This window comes from Perca fluviatilis, chromosome 11, assembly GCF_010015445.1.
Source record: "Perca fluviatilis chromosome 11, GENO_Pfluv_1.0, whole genome shotgun sequence".
Lineage (NCBI taxonomy): Eukaryota > Metazoa > Chordata > Actinopteri > Perciformes > Percidae > Perca > Perca fluviatilis.
Window position 1 is genome coordinate 22,805,459 of NC_053122.1, and position 19,706 is coordinate 22,825,164.

At 39.8% G+C, this 19,706-nt stretch overlaps 2 protein-coding genes across 3 annotated transcripts; one reads left to right on the plus strand and one right to left on the minus strand.

The window, feature by feature from the left end:
- Positions 1–1,705: 1,705 nt before the first annotated feature.
- Positions 1,706–6,439, plus strand: LOC120568988 (tubulin beta-2A chain). 2 transcript variants are annotated; one of them, XM_039816768.1, is made up of 5 exons: positions 1,706–1,917; positions 2,447–2,555; positions 2,880–2,888; positions 3,760–3,870; positions 5,019–6,439. In XM_039816768.1, exons 1-5 carry the CDS (start codon positions 1,861–1,863, stop codon positions 6,101–6,103), a joined length of 1,371 nt encoding a protein of 456 aa, XP_039672702.1. In that variant the 5' UTR covers positions 1,706–1,860; the 3' UTR covers positions 6,104–6,439. The 2 variants fall into 2 exon arrangements, with proteins under 2 accessions (XP_039672702.1, XP_039672703.1); XM_039816769.1 differs by lacking the exon at positions 2,880–2,888 and having other exon boundaries at positions 1,707–1,917.
- A 4,068-nt stretch (positions 6,440–10,507) lies between these two features.
- On the minus strand, positions 10,508–19,189 carry LOC120567909 (desmoglein-2-like). Its single transcript, XM_039814977.1, is given in 15 exon segments — positions 10,508–12,315; positions 12,317–12,747; positions 12,864–13,205; positions 13,315–13,442; positions 13,813–14,043; positions 14,623–14,844; positions 14,933–15,075; positions 15,215–15,492; positions 15,620–15,805; positions 15,919–16,053; positions 16,373–16,536; positions 16,631–16,772; positions 16,881–17,036; positions 18,125–18,241; positions 18,972–19,189. Coding segments are annotated over 15 exon segments (3,414 nt in total). The 5' UTR covers positions 19,026–19,189; the 3' UTR covers positions 10,508–11,630.
- Positions 19,190–19,706: the final 517 nt, after the last annotated feature.

The following is a 19,706-nucleotide window of genomic DNA, read 5'->3' on the forward strand; positions in this document are numbered from 1 at the left end:
CAATGGCAAAAAACTACAAACCAATGGCCAGTGTAGCTCCTGTTTTTTTTTTACCCAATCTTGAGGACCTGTATTATAGAGGGGCCCTGCATGTGTTATAATCTAGTTTAAATACGTATTTAATATTTCAGTTAAAGTGCTGATATTGTGCTTTTTGGCTTTTCCCCTTTCCTTTATTTTGTTATATAGATTTTTGTGCACATTATAGGTTTACAAAGTGAAAAAGCCCAAAGTCCACCCCAAAGGCGCTTACCATCTTCCAGAGAAAACACTGTTCACAAACTGCTCCAAACCATACCTGCCAACATTTGGTGCTGGGTAATCATCAATCAGTCATTTTTCCCGCCGTGCGCTACATTAAAATCAATGCGACACACCTTATAAAAAGCATGGAGGTTGTCGATATGACTAGGTAAGATGCATGTAAATTGTTGCGCCCATTACTGTTGAAATTTACAGCTATATTTCGATTTCTTTGCGGCAACACCACCTTCACCTGCCTTTTTTATCGGCTCGTTTTCGTGTCTGAACTTTCCGCGAAGCTTGCGCAGAGATCAACTGCGCAACTGGGTTTTGGGTTGCCAGGCTGAGGTGACAAACGGGTTGAAAATTGTATATGGTGTGTGGATTGTGTGAATAGGATGTGTTTCATACAAGATCTGGCAACTGGTCAACATTAGACAAACATATTGGTCTGATTATTTATAAAGGAGTTTGGGCCATGCAAATTACGGGAGTTTCCCGGGAGAAATAACAAACCGGGAGGGGTCCGGGAGAGAGGGCTAAAAAATGGGAGAAACCCGGGAGTGTTGGCAGGTATGCTCCAAACTGCTCTATTGTAGTCCAGCCTTTACTTCCGTGACAAACGTGCGTCACTTTGTAACACATGTTATACAGTAATGCTCGCCTAGCTGCTAGCGTGGCACTCCCTAATACTCTGCTACTGACTAGCTAGTAGTAATTACTGCGCATGTACGACTCCCAACAAAGATGGAACAGAAGTGAGATGTCTCACTCTGTAGCTAAAACAGAGAGCTCAACCCACAGGGTGAAAAGAGGAGCTGCAGCAGTGTGCAGTACAACAAATATATTTCTGAAAATTAAACCACATAAACCTATTCTGGTACAACCTCTAAATACAATTATGAACCTGAAAATGAGCATAATATGAGCACTTTAATAGTATGCTTATGTGGTTGATTAAATTATTAACTAAGTCTAACTGACATCTGGGGCAGGGTAGCAGCGTAGAACTACTGGTTGGTTTCTGGGATTCCGGCCAAAATGGGTTGGGGAACATCATGTGTAAGCCCCAATGGATGACCACAGCTCATCTTTGTCCCCTGAGCAAGTTAATCCGGCCCTGCAGCATTTTCTTAATTATCAAGAGCATCTACATTATTCAAACTACAACAAAAACATCTATGAGTTAGGGTTACAATGCCTAATAAGAATGTCCAATTATGTTTTTCAACCTGAAGTTTGAAACAAACAGATTTATTTTTATAGGTTAGCTACTCCTGAACATTGTAGACCTATTCACACAGTCCTAATTGAATCAGCACAAAAAAATAGGCAACATTTCCCCTGAATGGGACAGGGTGATGTCAGGAGGATGATGCGGCATGATCCTCTAGACCACTGCATCAAAGCCGAGCGCTCCTATTGGCAGACAGGGATATTGGGATGCTGCGCTGTGTGTAACGTCATCTGACCAGCAGCACGTTTATCTATCTCGCCGGCTCAACACTCGCTCTAGAAATGTGGTGCAGATTTTGAGAAACACAACGGCAAGAGACGGAAGACTGGACGCCGGTAAAGTCGAGACAGGACGCTCTCTGCCCGCATCCGCAACGCACCATGAGGGAAATCGTTCACATCCAGGCTGGACAGTGTGGAAATCAGATTGGGGCGAAGGTATGGATATTGTCATTCAATTTAAGAAGGGGGATGCATGTACGTACTTCTAATTTTTAATGCGGAACGTGCCACGTGTTAATGTTTCAGTTTTTATTGTTGTTGTTGTTGTTGAATCATTTATAGACTCGAGTCATTTAAATAATTAGTTTGGCGTCTCTTGGCCATTTATAAATAACCATCTCCTTTTTTTTTGTTAGAGATATTGAGATTTTTTATTGATATTATTTATTGTTTATGTAACCTATGTGCAGGGTGCGGTTCAGCTGGGCTGTGCAGTGATGTGGATATTGAGATTTTTTAATTGAGATTATTTATTGTTTATATAACCTATGTGCAGGGTGCGGTCCAGCTGGACTGTGCAGTGATGTGGCCCCCTGCTGCTGCATGTCATTTAGTCACCAAGCAGAATGCGCAATCACTAAAATAAGGCCTGACAGTACGCGCTTTAACTCGTTTTCACACCATGTTATGTTGCTAAATGACCGCAACAACTGAAGTTCATATGATTATGTTTGTTCCATCTTAGTTCTGGGAGGTGATAAGTGATGAGCATGGCATCGATCCAACCGGTAGTTACCAAGGTGACAGTGACCTGCAGCTGGAGAGGATAAATGTCTACTACAATGAGGCATCAGGTAAAGTAAAACAGGGGAAACAGTATGAAAGTTTTAAATAAACCACATGTTTGCATCTGAATAATTTATTATTCCATAAAGCTTTGTTTCCATTGCTCACTACCCTTGCATGACCTTATGCTACACAGACCTCATTTGAATGCCACAGTATGCTCATATCATAAATTTAGCTGCAAGGGGAAAGTAGGTCCCACAATGAGTGCAGGGAAAAATTAGGACAGTGAATCTGCTAAAATTTCTCTCTCTCTCACTCTCTCACTCTCTCTCTCTCTCTCTCTCTCTCTCTCTCTGTCTCTCTCTCTCTCTCTCTCTCTCTCTCTCTAGGGAGCACAGGTATCTGCAGTCTCTGTATAGCTGACCCCGAGCTCACTGTGCCTTGGTCTCATCTCAGTATCTGATTTTTTTGGCGTGGCATGTTGAAGGTCATTACAAATGCATCGCGTGTCATTCCTCGCAGCATTGAACAGTCAAACAACGACGTTCAGTAATTATGCAGCTCTGAAGCTATAGTGATTCGGTCTTTGAACCGATGCTGTCAGAGGACAAGTCAGTGCAGATCTCGATATATGTGTGTAGACAGGACTGAGATTACTCATCGCCTTTGCGTGAATGAAAGGCCTGCGCAAGAGGCACATCTAAGCCTAAGCAGCATATTCACTACCACTAACCTATTTTTCTAGCAGCAAGCATTATTGATTCTTTGTTTCTATGTTGCATGCTGGCATCAGTGTAACCTACTTGGTCACTGTTGCATCGCATAAATTCATTTCTCCCTTTAAATTAAAAGAATAGACTGGAATATGTTTTCAGAAGCAAGCTACATTAGGAATTACACAGGCAAGGAAAGGGAAAAAAGAGGTATGGGTAGGGGAAGATTGCTTTGTTGGAATGCATTCTGCAGTGCTCAGCACTTTGTGAGCCCCACTGGTCTAGAAGAAGCAGTGCAGCATGCTGCAGCAGTTTGCTGTAGTATCCTTTAAACAAAATGCTGTTTCCCTAAAGGATTACATTACTGTACAGTACTGCTGTATTCATATGCCTTTAGATCGGTATAATTATGGAGAAAATACTCTTTAGAGTTTTTTCTCATGGTTTACTACAAATGTTCTGACATCATGCACACTGAGACTGCCGATATATTACTCCACCCTTCCATCCATTACCTCTCTCTGTCCCTCTATCCTCTGCTCTTTTTCATCCAAAGGCAGCAAATATGTCCCTCGTGCCATTCTGGTCGACCTGGAGCCAGGAACCATGGATTCAGTTCGCTCCGGCCCGTTTGGACAGCTATTCAGGCCTGACAACTTTGTCTTTGGTGAGTAGACATTAAATCATGTCAGTGCTCACACTGAACCAACTGCACATACAATATGTGTGTGTGTCAGCAGTTGCTGTCATACCCTGTAAAGCTGTGCTTCGTTTCACCTGACAGCACTGTACAGCAATGTATTTTTCCAGCATAAAGCCTCCGCAGTCTCTCCGCGATGGACCAGTAGTGTGATGCATTGTCCATGTGCAGCTGAGTCAGACCGAGACAGCTTTCATGGTGACTCAGCGAAAAATATATATCTACTTAGAGATGATGCTGCAGTCCTGCTCACAAGTGAGGATACAAAGGCCAATAAACTCCACCACAGGATGACTCCCAATTATAGAATTATAGTTCACCAGAAATATAATTTACCATGTCTGGCTCTTGAAGGAGCTAAATAACTCATGGGCATTTACTAATCATTACACGTTTTATTTTCACATTTATAATAAATAACATAAGGTATTTGAGTGGCTGTTTCTAACAAGGAATACTTTATGAAAATGTTGTAACAAATTGCTCTATTAATGGTTAATACATGATTTATTAATGCTCAATAGATCCTTACATCAAGAAGAACACTAAGAATTTACAGCCATACTAGTTGTTCTGTCAGGCTGTAGGAACAGTGCTGCTTTGAGCTAAATGCTAATGTCAGCCGTTTCACATGCTAACAATGACAATGTTAATATTTTGATTGAGCTTTTTAGCATTGTACCTTGTATTTCCTAATTGGCAATAAATACAAAATAAAGCTGGAGCTGATGGTAATATATGAGGCAAATTTAAAGTTTGACCTTATGATGGCGCTACATAAAATGAGGTGTTCATTAAAGTTATTAGAAATAATCTTGAAGGGGACATGAATGTCTATACCAAATTTCATGGCAATCCAATAGCTTTTGAGACATTTCACTTAAAACCACAAATGTCAGTCTCATGGTGGCGCAAAAGGAAAAGTGAGGGTATCACCAAATTCATTAGGATCCATCCACTGGGGACCATGAATGTCTGTACAAAATTTGATGCCAAACCATCAATAAAGACATTTGTTACAACTTATAAAACCGTTATAAAGTATGCCTTAGCAGAAAGCGGCACCATTATTTGTCCAACATGATTTGTCTTTAAACATTGCGTGCGTCATGCAGGTCAAAGTGGAGCAGGAAATAACTGGGCCAAGGGTCACTACACTGAGGGAGCTGAGCTGGTGGACTCGGTGCTGGATGTGGTGAGGAAGGAGTCAGAGAACTGCGATTGCCTCCAGGGCTTTCAGCTCACCCACTCACTGGGCGGAGGCACAGGTTCAGGAATGGGTACACTGCTCATCAGCAAGATCCGCGAGGAGTACCCCGACCGCATCATGAACACCTTCAGTGTCATGCCTTCCCCGAAGGTGTCTGACACTGTGGTGGAGCCCTACAACGCCACTCTCTCTGTCCACCAGCTAGTGGAGAACACAGATGAGACCTTCAGCATTGACAATGAGGCCCTGTATGATATTTGCTTCCGCACCCTGAAGCTGACCACACCTACCTACGGAGACCTCAACCACCTGGTTTCAGCCACCATGAGCGGGGTGACTACCTGTCTGCGCTTCCCTGGCCAACTCAACGCTGACCTCCGTAAGCTGGCTGTCAACATGGTGCCCTTCCCCCGCTTGCATTTCTTCATGCCGGGCTTTGCGCCCCTTACAAGCAGGGGCAGCCAGCAGTACCGTGCCCTCTCCGTGCCAGAGCTCACGCAGCAAATGTTCGATGCCAAGAACATGATGGCAGCCTGCGACCCTCGTCATGGACGCTACCTCACTGTGGCAGCCATCTTCCGCGGCCGTATGTCAATGAAGGAAGTGGATGAGCAGATGTTGAGTGTGCAGAACAAGAACAGCAGCTACTTTGTTGAATGGATTCCCAACAATGTCAAGACCGCCGTTTGTGACATCCCTCCCCGTGGCCTCAAGATGTCCGCCACCTTCATTGGCAACAGCACGGCCATCCAGGAGCTGTTCAGGAGGATCTCTGAGCAGTTCACAGCCATGTTTCGCCGTAAGGCCTTCCTCCACTGGTACACCGGCGAGGGAATGGATGAGATGGAGTTCACGGAGGCCGAGAGCAACATGAATGACCTGGTGTCTGAGTATCAGCAGTACCAGGATGCTACCGCTGATGAGATGGGCGAATATGAAGAAGATGAAATAGAGGATGAGGAAGAAGTCCGCCATGATGTTCGCCACTGACTGTAAAACACTGACATGACCCTCTGAGAGAAACAAAATGTAAATTGTTGTTGGACAGCGCAGTGAGATCATAAGAAGTACGCTACAGATGCAGTTGTTTAGCTAAAATTATTTTGCATTTAGATATGGCTTATACTGACAATAATCATGTTGTGTAATCACGAGTGGTGTTAGAACCTTAAAAACATGCAAGAACCATAGTAATTGATTTTCCAAGTCATGCTTTGCCAGTTTAAAAAATAAGTACAGTCTTGTTCTAAACACAGTTTTGTAACATTTACCTCAACATGCATCCACTTTCTCAAGTCTCCAATAAAAGATCCAGTCCTGTCAATACTTCATGTCATGTTTTTACTTGATAGTTACACAGGTGTAAAGGTGAAGGGCAGACTTGCTTTGCATTTATCACAATATCCTTGTTTTATTTGTAATGTATGATATGTTTACACATGAGACATAGTTTTGTTAAGGTATGATGATTTTTTATATTTTTCTAATTGTCAACAAATTCCATGAACCCCCAAAACCAACACAAAATTGAAGCTACCTGTACTATCAAGTACTGTATGTGTAGTCGTTTGTGCCATAGACCTCCATTGTTCAGAAACTATTAAAAACTGCACGGCTGAACTGGGTGACATGTTCCTACATTTGAATAATGGTATTGTAGTTTATTTTTAGTCAATCCCACATACAGTCATAGTGCAGTAAATACTACAGAGCCCAGCTGTTTTAGGAAATTATTTAGCCATTTCTAAAGCTTGAAGAATATATTCGTGATCAGTTTTTAAAGATTTACATCTTCAATATGAAAGAATGGGCTTTAGTGCCACCAACAGGGTAGGGAACTCAGAAAGTAATGAAGGACAGACACTGCATTGGTAATGTAATGGGATTTGATGACAGTAATAAAAATATAGAATTTCCTCAGCCTTAATCTTTAATGTACTGAAAGTACAAACGTTTAGCTTTGTTAAGACCAAACATATCTTTAATTTATGCAGAGAGTCCCCTTAATATGACAAATAGCTACCTCTTGTGATATACATGTTGCAATTAATACAGTTGAGTAACCATAAGCCTGGAAAGTTGACAAAAAATTGTTGAATTTAGTAAATGTGCAGAAGCCACTCTGAAAATGTGATCTACAGCATTTTTATGCAGATAGGGATTGGATTGACACACATCCAAGCAACCAGGGAGGAGCCCAGTGACAGTAATTGAACAAATCTTGACAGAACATGCAGAGAAAGTGATAGCAGAATTTCATACCATGCATTAATCACTTGTCGCTGTCAAGATATGACAACGACGTGATGAAACTTGATGCTGATAAATGCTTAGGCCATCTGACAAGACAAACGAGCACACAGTGCTGTTCAGACAGGGCAGAAACTGTCTGTTACTAATCTCTCAGGGTTTAAATATGTTGCACTTTTGGCCACACCCCAATCAAGGCTGTCAAAGCAAAAAATTTACACTTGACAGCTGATAAAAAAACATCTGCTTTGACATGAGTGATGGCCAAAAGAGCTAAACCAAGAAATAAACCTAACCCAGACAGACTAGCGGAGCAGGAATTTTTTACCCTGAGCCAGAGGGAAAAGATGCTCATTACAACAGGCACTTTGGTATTTCTTTAGTGGGGAATTAGATTTAAATCATGTTAACTCTTCTCCTCTCTTTTTGAAGGAATGAGAAGCAAAAGCAAATATGGATTTAAAACAAATGATCCCAGTCAGAAGAAAGACAAAAAAGGAGAAGCAAAAGAGACAAAAAGAGGAAGTAAACTTTGCAAGCTAGAACGGATATCAGTAACAAGCTGTCAGTCAGAACACCTCAATCAAGCCAATAACTATATTTCGAATTCCAGATCAGAATGCTGTGTCCACTGACAACATTTAAAAAAAGTTGGGGTAGGGTGGCATATTATCTAGATGACACTTGTTTTGGTTAGACTTTCGTATAATTCCTAAAAAGCAATTAAACCATATACATTGGCTAAATACTCTTTAGTTTTGTGGATTTTTAGAATTATGTAAATATATACACAAACCGAACAATGTCCCTCCACAGGGAAGAAACAGAACAATTAATGGGATAAACTACATGAGATATTTGATGAGACGTGTATAGCTATAAGCCCAAAAATACCTTTCATGCTATTTTTGTACATTTTGCACAAGCAAACATTTTAATGGTTAAGTCATATTTAAAATAATTTTGGATATCAATGGTACAGTAGAGAAAATAGAGAGGATTATTAGTTTACTCTTTAATAAGCATCAAGATAATCAGTTTCAACTCAATGCGTCCATATTTATAATTAACTTTCCCCAACTCATCTGTGGTACCTGAGACTCTATATTTGCCCACAATGATACATATCTTAGTGCGTTTTTCTTACTGTGGGTATTGTAAAGAAGACACATTACAATACTGCAGTTTTTACTGCAGTATTGTAATGTGTAATGTCACACTGCAAGTTTTAACACTTTTTATATATATAGCATACATCAACTCCTCCTATGCGCTGTCAAACCCATACCATACCCCCATCTGTTGACGCATGGCTGGTTGTTTTGATATCTGAGATAGTGGTAGAACGTGTTCTTTGACCTGCGTAATCTTCCTTGAGGTAAAACCGGAAAAACGGAATCCTGTGTTACTGACTTTATCTTTGAATGCAAACAAAAAATAAATAAATAAAAATTCATAAGAGCTAAGTCTCAGATCTGATTAGAAATATAAAAAAACTGGGTTTTGAGCAGCCACATTTCTTTAAGGCCACTCTTTGGCCATTTTCAGACTTCACCTGCATTGTAAATGAAAGGGGAAACCTGATATTTTACATTCTCTTCTTTGTTTATCATAAGCATGACTGAATCTTTTTTAGGTCCGCTACAAAGGAACCAGTTGTATCTGATCTACATAGGCATGCCATTGTTTACTTAGACAAGCAACGTTTTCCTGAAAGTCTCACTGAATGAGGCATGTTTTACTGATAAGGAAATAAGTTGTAGGTCAGGAATGGATTGTTATCAAACCCAACATTCAGTTGGCCTGAAAGGTTATTGTATGTGAATTTGACAGTTTCTTTGACTGAATTTTTCAATTCAACACAACTCCACTGCTTTTACTCATCAAAGTCTTTACAGGAGTACCCTTGATAAATAAATGCTGCCTTTACAGAATTTGCTGAGGTTTTAGTAGAAAAGTTGACTGCAACTTGGCATTATATAGACGTTATAAACTATTTTAAATCTAGTATTTCAAAACACTATACTGTATAAATGTATCAACCCTTTTAGAAAGACTACTTTACATAACAGTGGAATAATGTATTCGTTTACAGCTGATTAGCAGTGCAAACTGCTAATTTTAGCATTTTTTTTAGATGAAAGATTTTTGTCTCTTTAAACAAACTATTGTATCATCCAAACACATACTGTATGCCTTTGCCCTTCCAATGCACTTGTTACAACACATATTTGAAACAAGGAAATAAGGGTCAATACAACAACTTTTTTTCTATTCAATTTTATTTCGACAGGAAGTGCAAAACCTATATGCTTAAAAAACTTCCAGTATATCCTATATTCATACAGCACATTAGAAACTACAGATGAAAATACATATACATCGATAGCAAAAACAGCGTCATTGCACCAAATGTTTTCAGTAGTTTTGCAAGCTCATTCTTGATTACTTTACCTTTCCACATTATGGATATATAATAAGACCGATCCACATACCCAAATTATGTTACCACTAGACAAACACACACACAATAAAAACAACACAGTAAAAGCCTTTATCCCACGGCCTTGTTGAATACTGATTCTGATTGGTCAATCGTGGCTTTCTATGGTTGGCCCATGGTTGCCATGGACGGAGTTCTGATCATAGATCATTTTTAAATCAATAAAATCTGTTTGAAATCAACATTTGTGATCATGAGAGAGGGTGGAGGAAACAAGGATCGCTAACAGCCCTAATGGCAACAGTGCAAACAGAGCTTTAGAATAGAATAGAATGAATAGAATAAAATCTTTTCTTTGGCTCACCAGCCATACAAGACAGATAATACAGCCGAAATCTCAAACATAATAAGTGAAGTATAAAAGATTAAATGAAGCTTGTTAGCTCCATAGTTAGCACACTCACTTGTATCATCCTGTTTGGGTTCTTATTCACAATAATGACCACCTCTCTCTACATTATCTCTTACATAATTCTGGCACAATATAAATTAGAAAAAATAGGGCCAACACATTTAACATTTTACAGATTTGGCACTTAGATCTTTTGGAGTTTACACTTGGCTTATTGTAAAAGCACAACTAAAAAACCCACACATATTCCATAGAAATAATAAAAAGAGTGCAACAATAGAATTGAGAATTTGTGCAGTATTCTCTTCTTTGGCTTATAGTCTGATGACTTTATTGTCTACTGATACTGAAACAGTCTACTCCCTTCTTGGTGCACTATATCATTCAAACACTTTGGTTCTTCTGCAGAGGGTGCTTTCATCACTTGTACATTACAAACAGCATTTATCTATGTTCCAGTATAACTCAGCAATCTAAAAGGTCAGCAGAACGGCTTATGGCATGGCGGAAGCTAAAATATTCCAAAATGCAACCAAAGCATTTTTACATCACACCACACTATGAAAATATAGTACCCAGAGCACTGTTCCAAGCCTATATGGATACATGCAACATTATAGTAACTACTTTGTTATACCTAGACTTTAGTCACTCTCAAAATAATTGTGCTTCTCAGACTAACAATTTACGGTATAATTAGAGTAATTTTTACAGGCAAGTGACTGAAGAGCTCTATGCTGTGTTGTTCTAATCTAGAAAAGCAATAAGTAAGATTGTATCTGCCCCACAGGACAGAGTGATCATAGTGTATATATAACAGTTTATTAAGAGTATTAATCCGTACCAGTGACATGATTATTTGTCAGGTGCTATGATTTTGCATCCATTATAATAACCTTGCGAGCCTTTAGGAGCATCTATCTGACACTTGCATATAGCTGTAATCGGACATGTAGGGGCAGGTAACCTTTTTGTTTATAAAGTTCTGTTATATTTACTTTGGCTGTTCCTGCACTGAAGCCATGCAGTTTTCTACCTGAAATAAATTGAATGGTTTTAAGTCATTTGGTGCTTAAATGGGCATTCTTGGGACTAGAGAAAGAGGGGAATTACATTTTGCTAAGTATTGGACATGCAATGCTTTTTATGGCCATGATAGTCATGTAGTCAATGCCATGTGTTACACTGAGCAGTAGTGTTATCACTAGATGTGAACAAACAGTATTGCCCTTTTGGTTAAGCAGACTAAAGTATGCTTTTTACCAGGTTACCACAAGTTATCACAATATCTATCTGTATGGCCATCTACTGTATGTATTTACATACTGTAGTATATTTTAGTATACTGAAATATATTTCAGTATATATCTAAACTAGTGTGACTAGTGTATATGCTAAACAAAAGGGCTGCTTTACGCCCTTGTACTAGATTCAATATTCCTCTCAGTGACAGAGACCTTCTTACGTTGCACAACCACTCTCTGGCTTCCTTTCAATTTGGGTGTGGCTGTCACAGTAAAGTCCTCATTTGATCCCGCAGAACCGCGTGAACCCAGTGAAAAACTCTCAGTTTGAACATTCAAACCTTGACCTCTTACCTCCAAACCCTGCTCTGCAGACCTATGTCCTGTCTGAACAAAGCCCTGTGCTAAGTGTGCACCTTGCTCTCCCCCTGAGGACCCGTTCTCCACCACTAACACCTGTCTAGACCTGGAGTGGGTTCCTTGTGAATGGCCTTGTGCTACCTGCCCTGTCACTCCACCCATTCCTACTTGCCTATCTACAAGGACCACACCATGAGAACCTTGCAGGCCACCAACCTGCACCATCCCCTGACCACTTTGCAGGCCACCAACCTGCATTAGCCCCTGACCACTTTGTAGGCCACCAATCTGCACCATCCCCTGACCACTTTGCAGGCCACCAACCTGCACCACCCCCTGACCACTTTGCAGGCCACCAACCTGCACCATCCCCTGACCACTTTGCAGGCCACCAACCTGCACCAGCCCCTGACTTAGCCCAACTTGGCCTACTTGACTCATTGCCTGGGTTGGTGCCCTGGTAAAAACACCTTGACATGCCAGCGTTTCACTTGGACATGTGTACGGTGGGAACGGTGGCTGAACCCTGGGCTCTCTCAGTGATTCTCTCCTCATGCACAATGGTGGAGGATCCAGACGCTACATTGGAGGTGTTGAGGGTGTTGATGTTGGCGTGGTCCCTGTCCCTGATTTTTTCTGTGTGAGTATGGACATATGTGTGGGTGGAGGGCCGGACAGGAGACACTGGTCTGGGTGGAGAGAAAGAAAGCTCTGCATCCACAGACTCCGTTACCAAGGTCGACCCCTGACAAACCTCAGCCAGGGTTTTGAATTTAGGCCCGAGATCATTGAGGAACGCAAGGTCATTATCATTCTCAAGAAGGCTGCAGCAACCTATAGAACCTGCCAGGGACTCCTTACCCTCATAGTCATAGACCAGCAGAGCGTCCTTTTGCTGGGATTGGTGTGCAGCATGGTTGGCTTTCTGCAAACAAAATAAAACCAGAATATATTGTTGTTACAAACTTACAATTCACAATGTTAGGCTTTTGTTAAAAATCATTAAACTTGGATTTTGTATGTGGTGTTTTATGTACTCACACTTGAATAATACTCCTCCAGGAACTGATCAGATAGAGCCATCCCATCAAAGGCCCCAGCCCTGTAATGGGAGAAATTATTTTCTTGTCCTGTCATCATCCCAGCATTACTGTAGTCCAAGCCCCCCTGCCAACCGGAATGGTTATATTGGTTGTAGAGGCGCATGTCCTCGGCTGTCATGGTGAAAGTATTTAGGCCCCTGCCGAAGGCTGCGTCTCCCCCTGCTGCAGCTCCAAATTCATTCAGTTCTCCAAAGTTCCCCTTTCCCTCATAGGTGTTGATGTTTTTGGCATTCATTGTGCCACCATCAACTTCCACTGGGATATGTAAAAGAGGTACTTCCTGTGGGGAAAATGTGAGATCCCATCAGAGATGCAGCATTTTGGGCACATTTGGTTGACACATTTTAAAACTAATACTGTATAGAAGTATTATATGCTAATCAAAATACCTTGTCTTCTCCCTGTCCCTCAGTGTGATATGAGATGAGCTGTTGCTTCGTATCATATGGGATGGCCTTGAAATCTCCAATAGCTGCTGCACCTCCACACAGGCAGAACAGCAGCAGAAGGGGCAGCACTGAAAATACACATTTCACACTATGTCAAGAGAAAGTCTTATGAAAGTCTATACTGGTCAGGTTAAAATAAAGTCCACCGATCAATCAGTGAATTACTTTCATTCAACAGAGGGATAATACTCATGGGTAGACAACAGATATTTGTGTAATGCATGATAGAGTCATGATCTGCCTCTTTCAAAAAATTCCAGTGAATCACTGGACTTTTCAGATTACTTTTTTTTTTCAGATTACACCCATTTTTCTTTTCTAAATGTCTCCAAGCACGCTGCAACATGTCAGGTTAGGCAACCATGTAGAGGAAAGTTAATGATTCTTATCAAAACACCCAACCAGGAAGAGAAGGAAATAAGGATTACTCTTACTCACATAGCAGAAGCAGCAGTCCCAGGAGCAGAAGCAGGACACCTTTAGCTCCAAAATCCACAGTCTTTGCAGTGCGCTGCGTACAGGTTTTAGTGACATCATGGCAACTACACACAATTACGTCCATCATCTGAACATCAGCACATGACTTTCCCTGCTGGTCTTTGATCTCCAATGCCACTTTGTATGTGCCTGGCCACAAGTTGGCTTGGTCTCGCAGAATGGCTGTGGTTTCTAAAGAAAGACGAGAACCACGTTTTAAAATGTGCTGTGGGAGTTATAAAGAAGTTTGTTTGTTTGTGTCTTGTAATATATGACAGTGCTTCCTTTCTTTATACAGACGTGATAAAACCAAGATGGACCTTTTTAACTACAGACAATTACTTGTTATGGCAGGAAAAATCAGAGATGAGGCTTAAAAAAAGTAATCCATGCCGGTGATTAAAGATGCACAATAGTATTTCCCTGAAACTAGAACACCTACATTATGTTGAATTCAGTAAAAAAAGATAAGTGATTTCCAATTAGTTTTGCAATTATTCTATGTGCAAAACACCCCTGGCTAAGTGTATTTGCAGCAACATTACATGTTTATATTAATCACAGAAATGTGTACCATCTGAAGCAAATTAAACATATACATTGTAATGACCATAATCTGCTTGCAAATCTAATGTGGAGTTTAAAACTAGAGCTAAACACTAAATTTGTCTAAAAATGCCTCTTTAATGTAAACCTTGAAGAGCACTAAGACCGAATGCCCATGTAATGCAAATTGGCTGGAAAATTGCCATGCCCTAATTGTAACCTTACCATTAAGATACTCCACTTTCCATCCCCCCTGGCTGCTCCCCTGAATCACAGTGAATTCAAATGGTGCAGAATTGGGAAACTTGTCTTCGTCTATGGCTGTGGCGTAGATGACACTATCCTCGAGGCACATGGTCTGGATTGCAGTGGTCAGTTTCGGACAGTGATCATTAAAGTCCTCCACCTGAATGGCTATAGTCCCTGTGGCAGTTTTTGAGGAATCATCTGAAAGCCAATCGAAAGAGTGATTATTATTAAACCTGCTGTGCACCATATCAGCCCATTGGAGAATCATTTTTTTTACAGAACTCACCATTGGAGATGCATATAATTTCAGCATAATATGTTCCATTGATCAATAACTTGGACTCTCTGTCAGGAAGCTTATTCAGCTTGATCTCTGCCGTCTTCTCATCAACAATCAACCAGTTGCCCTCATCTTTGAATTTAGCATACCTATAAATATGAAAATCCATATATGTGAGGACAAAAAAAATGCTATTTATGTAAAATACATCAAATCAGAGACGCAAAGAAAGATATCTATACATCTGCTGTTTAGTGACTTTTGTGATCTTTCACTATGTGGCTGTACCTTACGTTGGTGGCTGTTTTTAGTGTGTCACTGTCAATAGCAGAGTAGGTAGTGATAACTTTGTTGATGAAGACAGAAGACTGGTCCTCAGAGATAGTCACCACTTTGACACTTGGTTGGAATCGGGGGCCTTCCTTCTGATTGATCACATTGATTTTAATGGGGTAGGTTTTTGGGATTATAGGCCCAGTCATCATCCCACTGCCAAAATTGTATGCTGCTTTGTTAGAAAGAGCCACTTCCAAGTTGAGCGTCTTTAGTTCCTCATAGTCCAAGGCCTGCAGATTAAAAGGATAATACACAGGATATGCAGTTAGCCTTAGCTTTTGAAGTAATGTTTACTCTGCTCATGGAACCACACTGTTGACAATTTCAGTCCATCAAAATTAAACTACACTCTTTTACCTTGTGAATCATGATAATTCCCTCATTGGTCCGATTATCAGTAGTGATAGTGAAATAGCCTGCCTCATTCCCTGAAACAATTTCATATACAGCCAGCCAGTTTTCAGTGTAAATCAGATCCATGTCAACGGCTTTGATCCTCATCACTTCTACATTGATAGTGTTCTCCTGCACACTCCCTTCATACTGTAAAATAAAACACACACAAAAAAAGTTACTTTAGAACAACATTATTATAAAAGCCAATTTAAAAAAAACAATACATAAAGGGTTGGTTTTGGTAATTGTGTCACACATACCGATTCTTTTTCCAGGGTTGGAATATTGTCATTTATGTCCAGAATTTTGATCACAATTTCTCCGGTTCCTGACAGTCCTCCGTCTTTTCCACCCATATCTGATGCTTGTATAGTCAATGTATATGTATCCTGTGTCTAAAAAAAAAAAAAGACCAGATATACAATGCACTGATTAATACATTCTAGTTTTTAGTTTCCAGTAAAAGTCGTTGACTAACATCAATATGATTCTGTCTCAATATTTGGTTAAAATTGCTAAAAAATGCACAAAATGCTACTTTCTCATTGACAGTGATTCAACAGATGGAAAATAGAAGATGTTTTCATAGTGTGATGATTAGAAATGGTCTCATCATCACTGTGTGATACTGATCCGATACAGTGTTACAAGTTGAAAGCTCTTCCAATGAATATAATTGGTTGTACTGGACGACAAGAGAAGAATTTGCCTCACCTCTCTATCTAGAGTGCTTTGTCGAACAATGACCTCTCCAGTTTCAGAGATGATGGAGAACATCCCAGCTGTGCTACTCTGCCCCACAATTTTGTAGGAAATCTTGGAGTGGGGTGTGTTCTCTTGATCAGCATCAGTTGCTATCACTTTCATCACAACAGTATCTAGGAATCAACAGAAGGAATTAAATAATACATCAGTTCATTGAGTGCATGTACAACTATATTTGCCTTCACAAACACACTTGTCTTAAAATACCTGCTGCACTTGATTCATTGACATATCCAACTTGCTGTACTTTAATGATCGGTGGGTTGTCATTTACATCCAAAACAGTAATATAAAGGTCAATATCCTTTTCAGCAAGGGTCCCATCAGTGAATTTTGCCAAGCCTCGTAACTACAAAAAGAGATATCAGAAATACATTACCATTTCCTCAATGTACAACTTGAGGGTATGACTTTAAATTCTTTAGATTTTACACAAAGGATGTTTAAGTGCTCTTACATGATAGGAGGATATCTCCTCTCGGTCCAGAATGGAAAAGATTTTCACGAAGCCAGTGTCACGGTCAATAGCAAATCTACCAACAGGGGACTGGTCAACACCAGGCCCCGATAGATAATACCATATTGTGGTGTAGTTCTCCTTATCAGAGCGAATCTGAAAAATTTAGAAAACAAACACCAAATGAATCCACCTGATCTGGTAAGATCTTACAATTACAATTAATTCACTAAATTAAAAGGAAAAGTGTACAGATTATTTACTGTCAATTTTATTATAAAATAATACATTTCATTTTTTCACACAACTGTATTCTATCAAATAATATAATAATTTCAAATGAATGCTACCTGCATTCAGATCATGTGAATGCAAGCATGTGGCATAACATGCTGTGGCGGAGGTATAGAACTAAGCGCATTTTACTCACTCTGAGGTACTTGTACTTTACCATTTTACTATACTCTACTTTATACTTCACTACATTTCAGAGGGAAACATTGCAACTTTCACTTCACTAGGCCTATATCTATTTAAGAGCTATAGTTAGTTACTTTTAAAATGAAGATTTTTACATACAAAACATATGATCAGTTTATAAAATATGATCTATTGTTAAGGATTCAACTCCCACAAGTACGTGAAATAGTTCAAATTAGCTCCACCTAGACCAACTAGAACATTAAAGTACCACTTACGTTTCAATACATCAAAAACAATGATAAAAACTAATACAAATACTATAACACTGACAGTAGCCACTCTGCATTATGAGTACTTACTTATTTTGGATGCAGGACTTTTACTTGGAATGGAGTATGTTTATACTGTGATATTGCTACTTTTAATTACGTAGATGTTTTGAATACTTCTTCCACCACTGATGATATGTACTTAACTGAAATATGGCATGTAACCAGTTTTTGCTCTGATGAGAACAGCCAGCAGTGTCTGAACTGACTCATTATGAACATGGAAGTTTGTCAGTGTCATGGAGCTGTTCTTACACACTCCGTAAGCTAAAGATTTTAAGCAAATAAAAGTTGCCTGGGGATAAAACCAGTGAGGCGGAAAATACAATCAATGTACTTAGTGTAACTACTGCAAGAAATGGAATGTTGGTGTGCCGACATTCACTGTCTGCATGACTGTGAAAACATGTTTTAAATACGTTTAAAAAAGAATTAGGATATTCAGTTTTAATAAAATGCTTCAGAAATAAATAAAATAAAAAGTATACACACTCTAGCGATATGATCCAAGGTTGTGTAATCGTGGTTCTCCACGAGCTGTCTGGGAGCTATGATCCATTCTCTTTTCTGTCTGTGAAAGCCTTTTCCTTCTGCCTCCACAGGAACGAGCTGCAGGTAAAGAAAGAGGGAGAAAAAACGTGATCATTACTAATGTGTAACTATACAAAATCTTCGCATATTACTGTTGCTCCTGAGAAATAGGCCTACACATGACCACACAAGTTTACCCATTAGGCTACCTATTCATTTTCATCACGATAGGTTAGGCACATTGGCGATCTCAGAGATCTTTAAAAATAAAAATAAAAAAAAACTTGATGTTTGCCTACAGCAAATTGACTATTTTAATGTCAATAAAATGGCCTGTTAAACAAATGTACAGAATGCCAACTTTAACTATGGACAATCTACATAACTTTACGTAACATAAAAAGGCTTAATATCATTCATAGTACAATATACATATGTAATTGTCACAAAGCTCCACAACTCCTCTAATTTGACGTGACATATTTATCAGGGATAATCGATATGTGATTATGACTTGATCAAGACTTGAAAAGTTTCCCCCTCATCTGGGAAAGCTGCTTTACTGAAAAGAACATAACAATACGGAAACCTTACAGCACAAAGTTTGTGTCCATGTAGACTGCGCATTTAGTTTTACTTTCCAATCTTTAGCTTTAGCATATCTACACGACGACTGCAACTACGCGTTGCCTACAGACAAACAAATCCGGAGAGTTTAATCCCTCACCAGAGGAGAGCCACACCTGTGTAACACTCCGATATTCTACACACGACAGGGAACATCTAACAATAGGGATCGTTTACTTACCGTTATTACGCACGCCAGCAGAATAAAAAGGCTGCATTTCAGCAGTGGAGCCATCAGGCTTGGAAAATGTAAACTTTATTAATCCGCCTCTTGAGGTGAAATCGCGTCAAATCTGCCTTTGACTGTAGTCGTTGGTTTCGTACAGACTTTGACCCTTCGGAGTGGAGGAAGAACTTTTACAGCGATAGGCGGTCCCCTCTGTCTGATTGCTCACCAGCTACTGATAACAGGCGGAGAAAGGGGTGGTTATGTCCACTGTGTGCATAGCTGTAATGTGTGCAGTCTATTGTCTTTGACAGTGCAGGAGAGAAAAATAAATCTCTCCAGTATTGGCAACAAAATGTGTCCAAACCTGACACACATTGTTAATGATCAATGTGAATGTTTTTTTTTGTGTGTGGATAAAAACAAGGCTTAAAATAAGTTCACTTTTTGACTTTGCAGTATAGGATTACATCTTTTTATTTGTGATTTTATGATGATATGATTTAAATAATTAAAAAAAACTATTGCCCTTTCAGACCAACTTCCTCACTCATCTGTAAAACTTCCCCTGTGCCTGTGAAATTCCCAAAGAGTGCAGCACTCATAAACATTCAGCTGCACAATGGACTGTGGGTGTGTGTGTTTGTGTGTGTGTGTGTGTGTGTGTGTGTGTGTGTGTGTGTGTGTGTGTGTGTGTGTGTGTGTGTGCATGTAGTTGTTGAGTTAGTGAGTTTATGTTGCCAGGATACA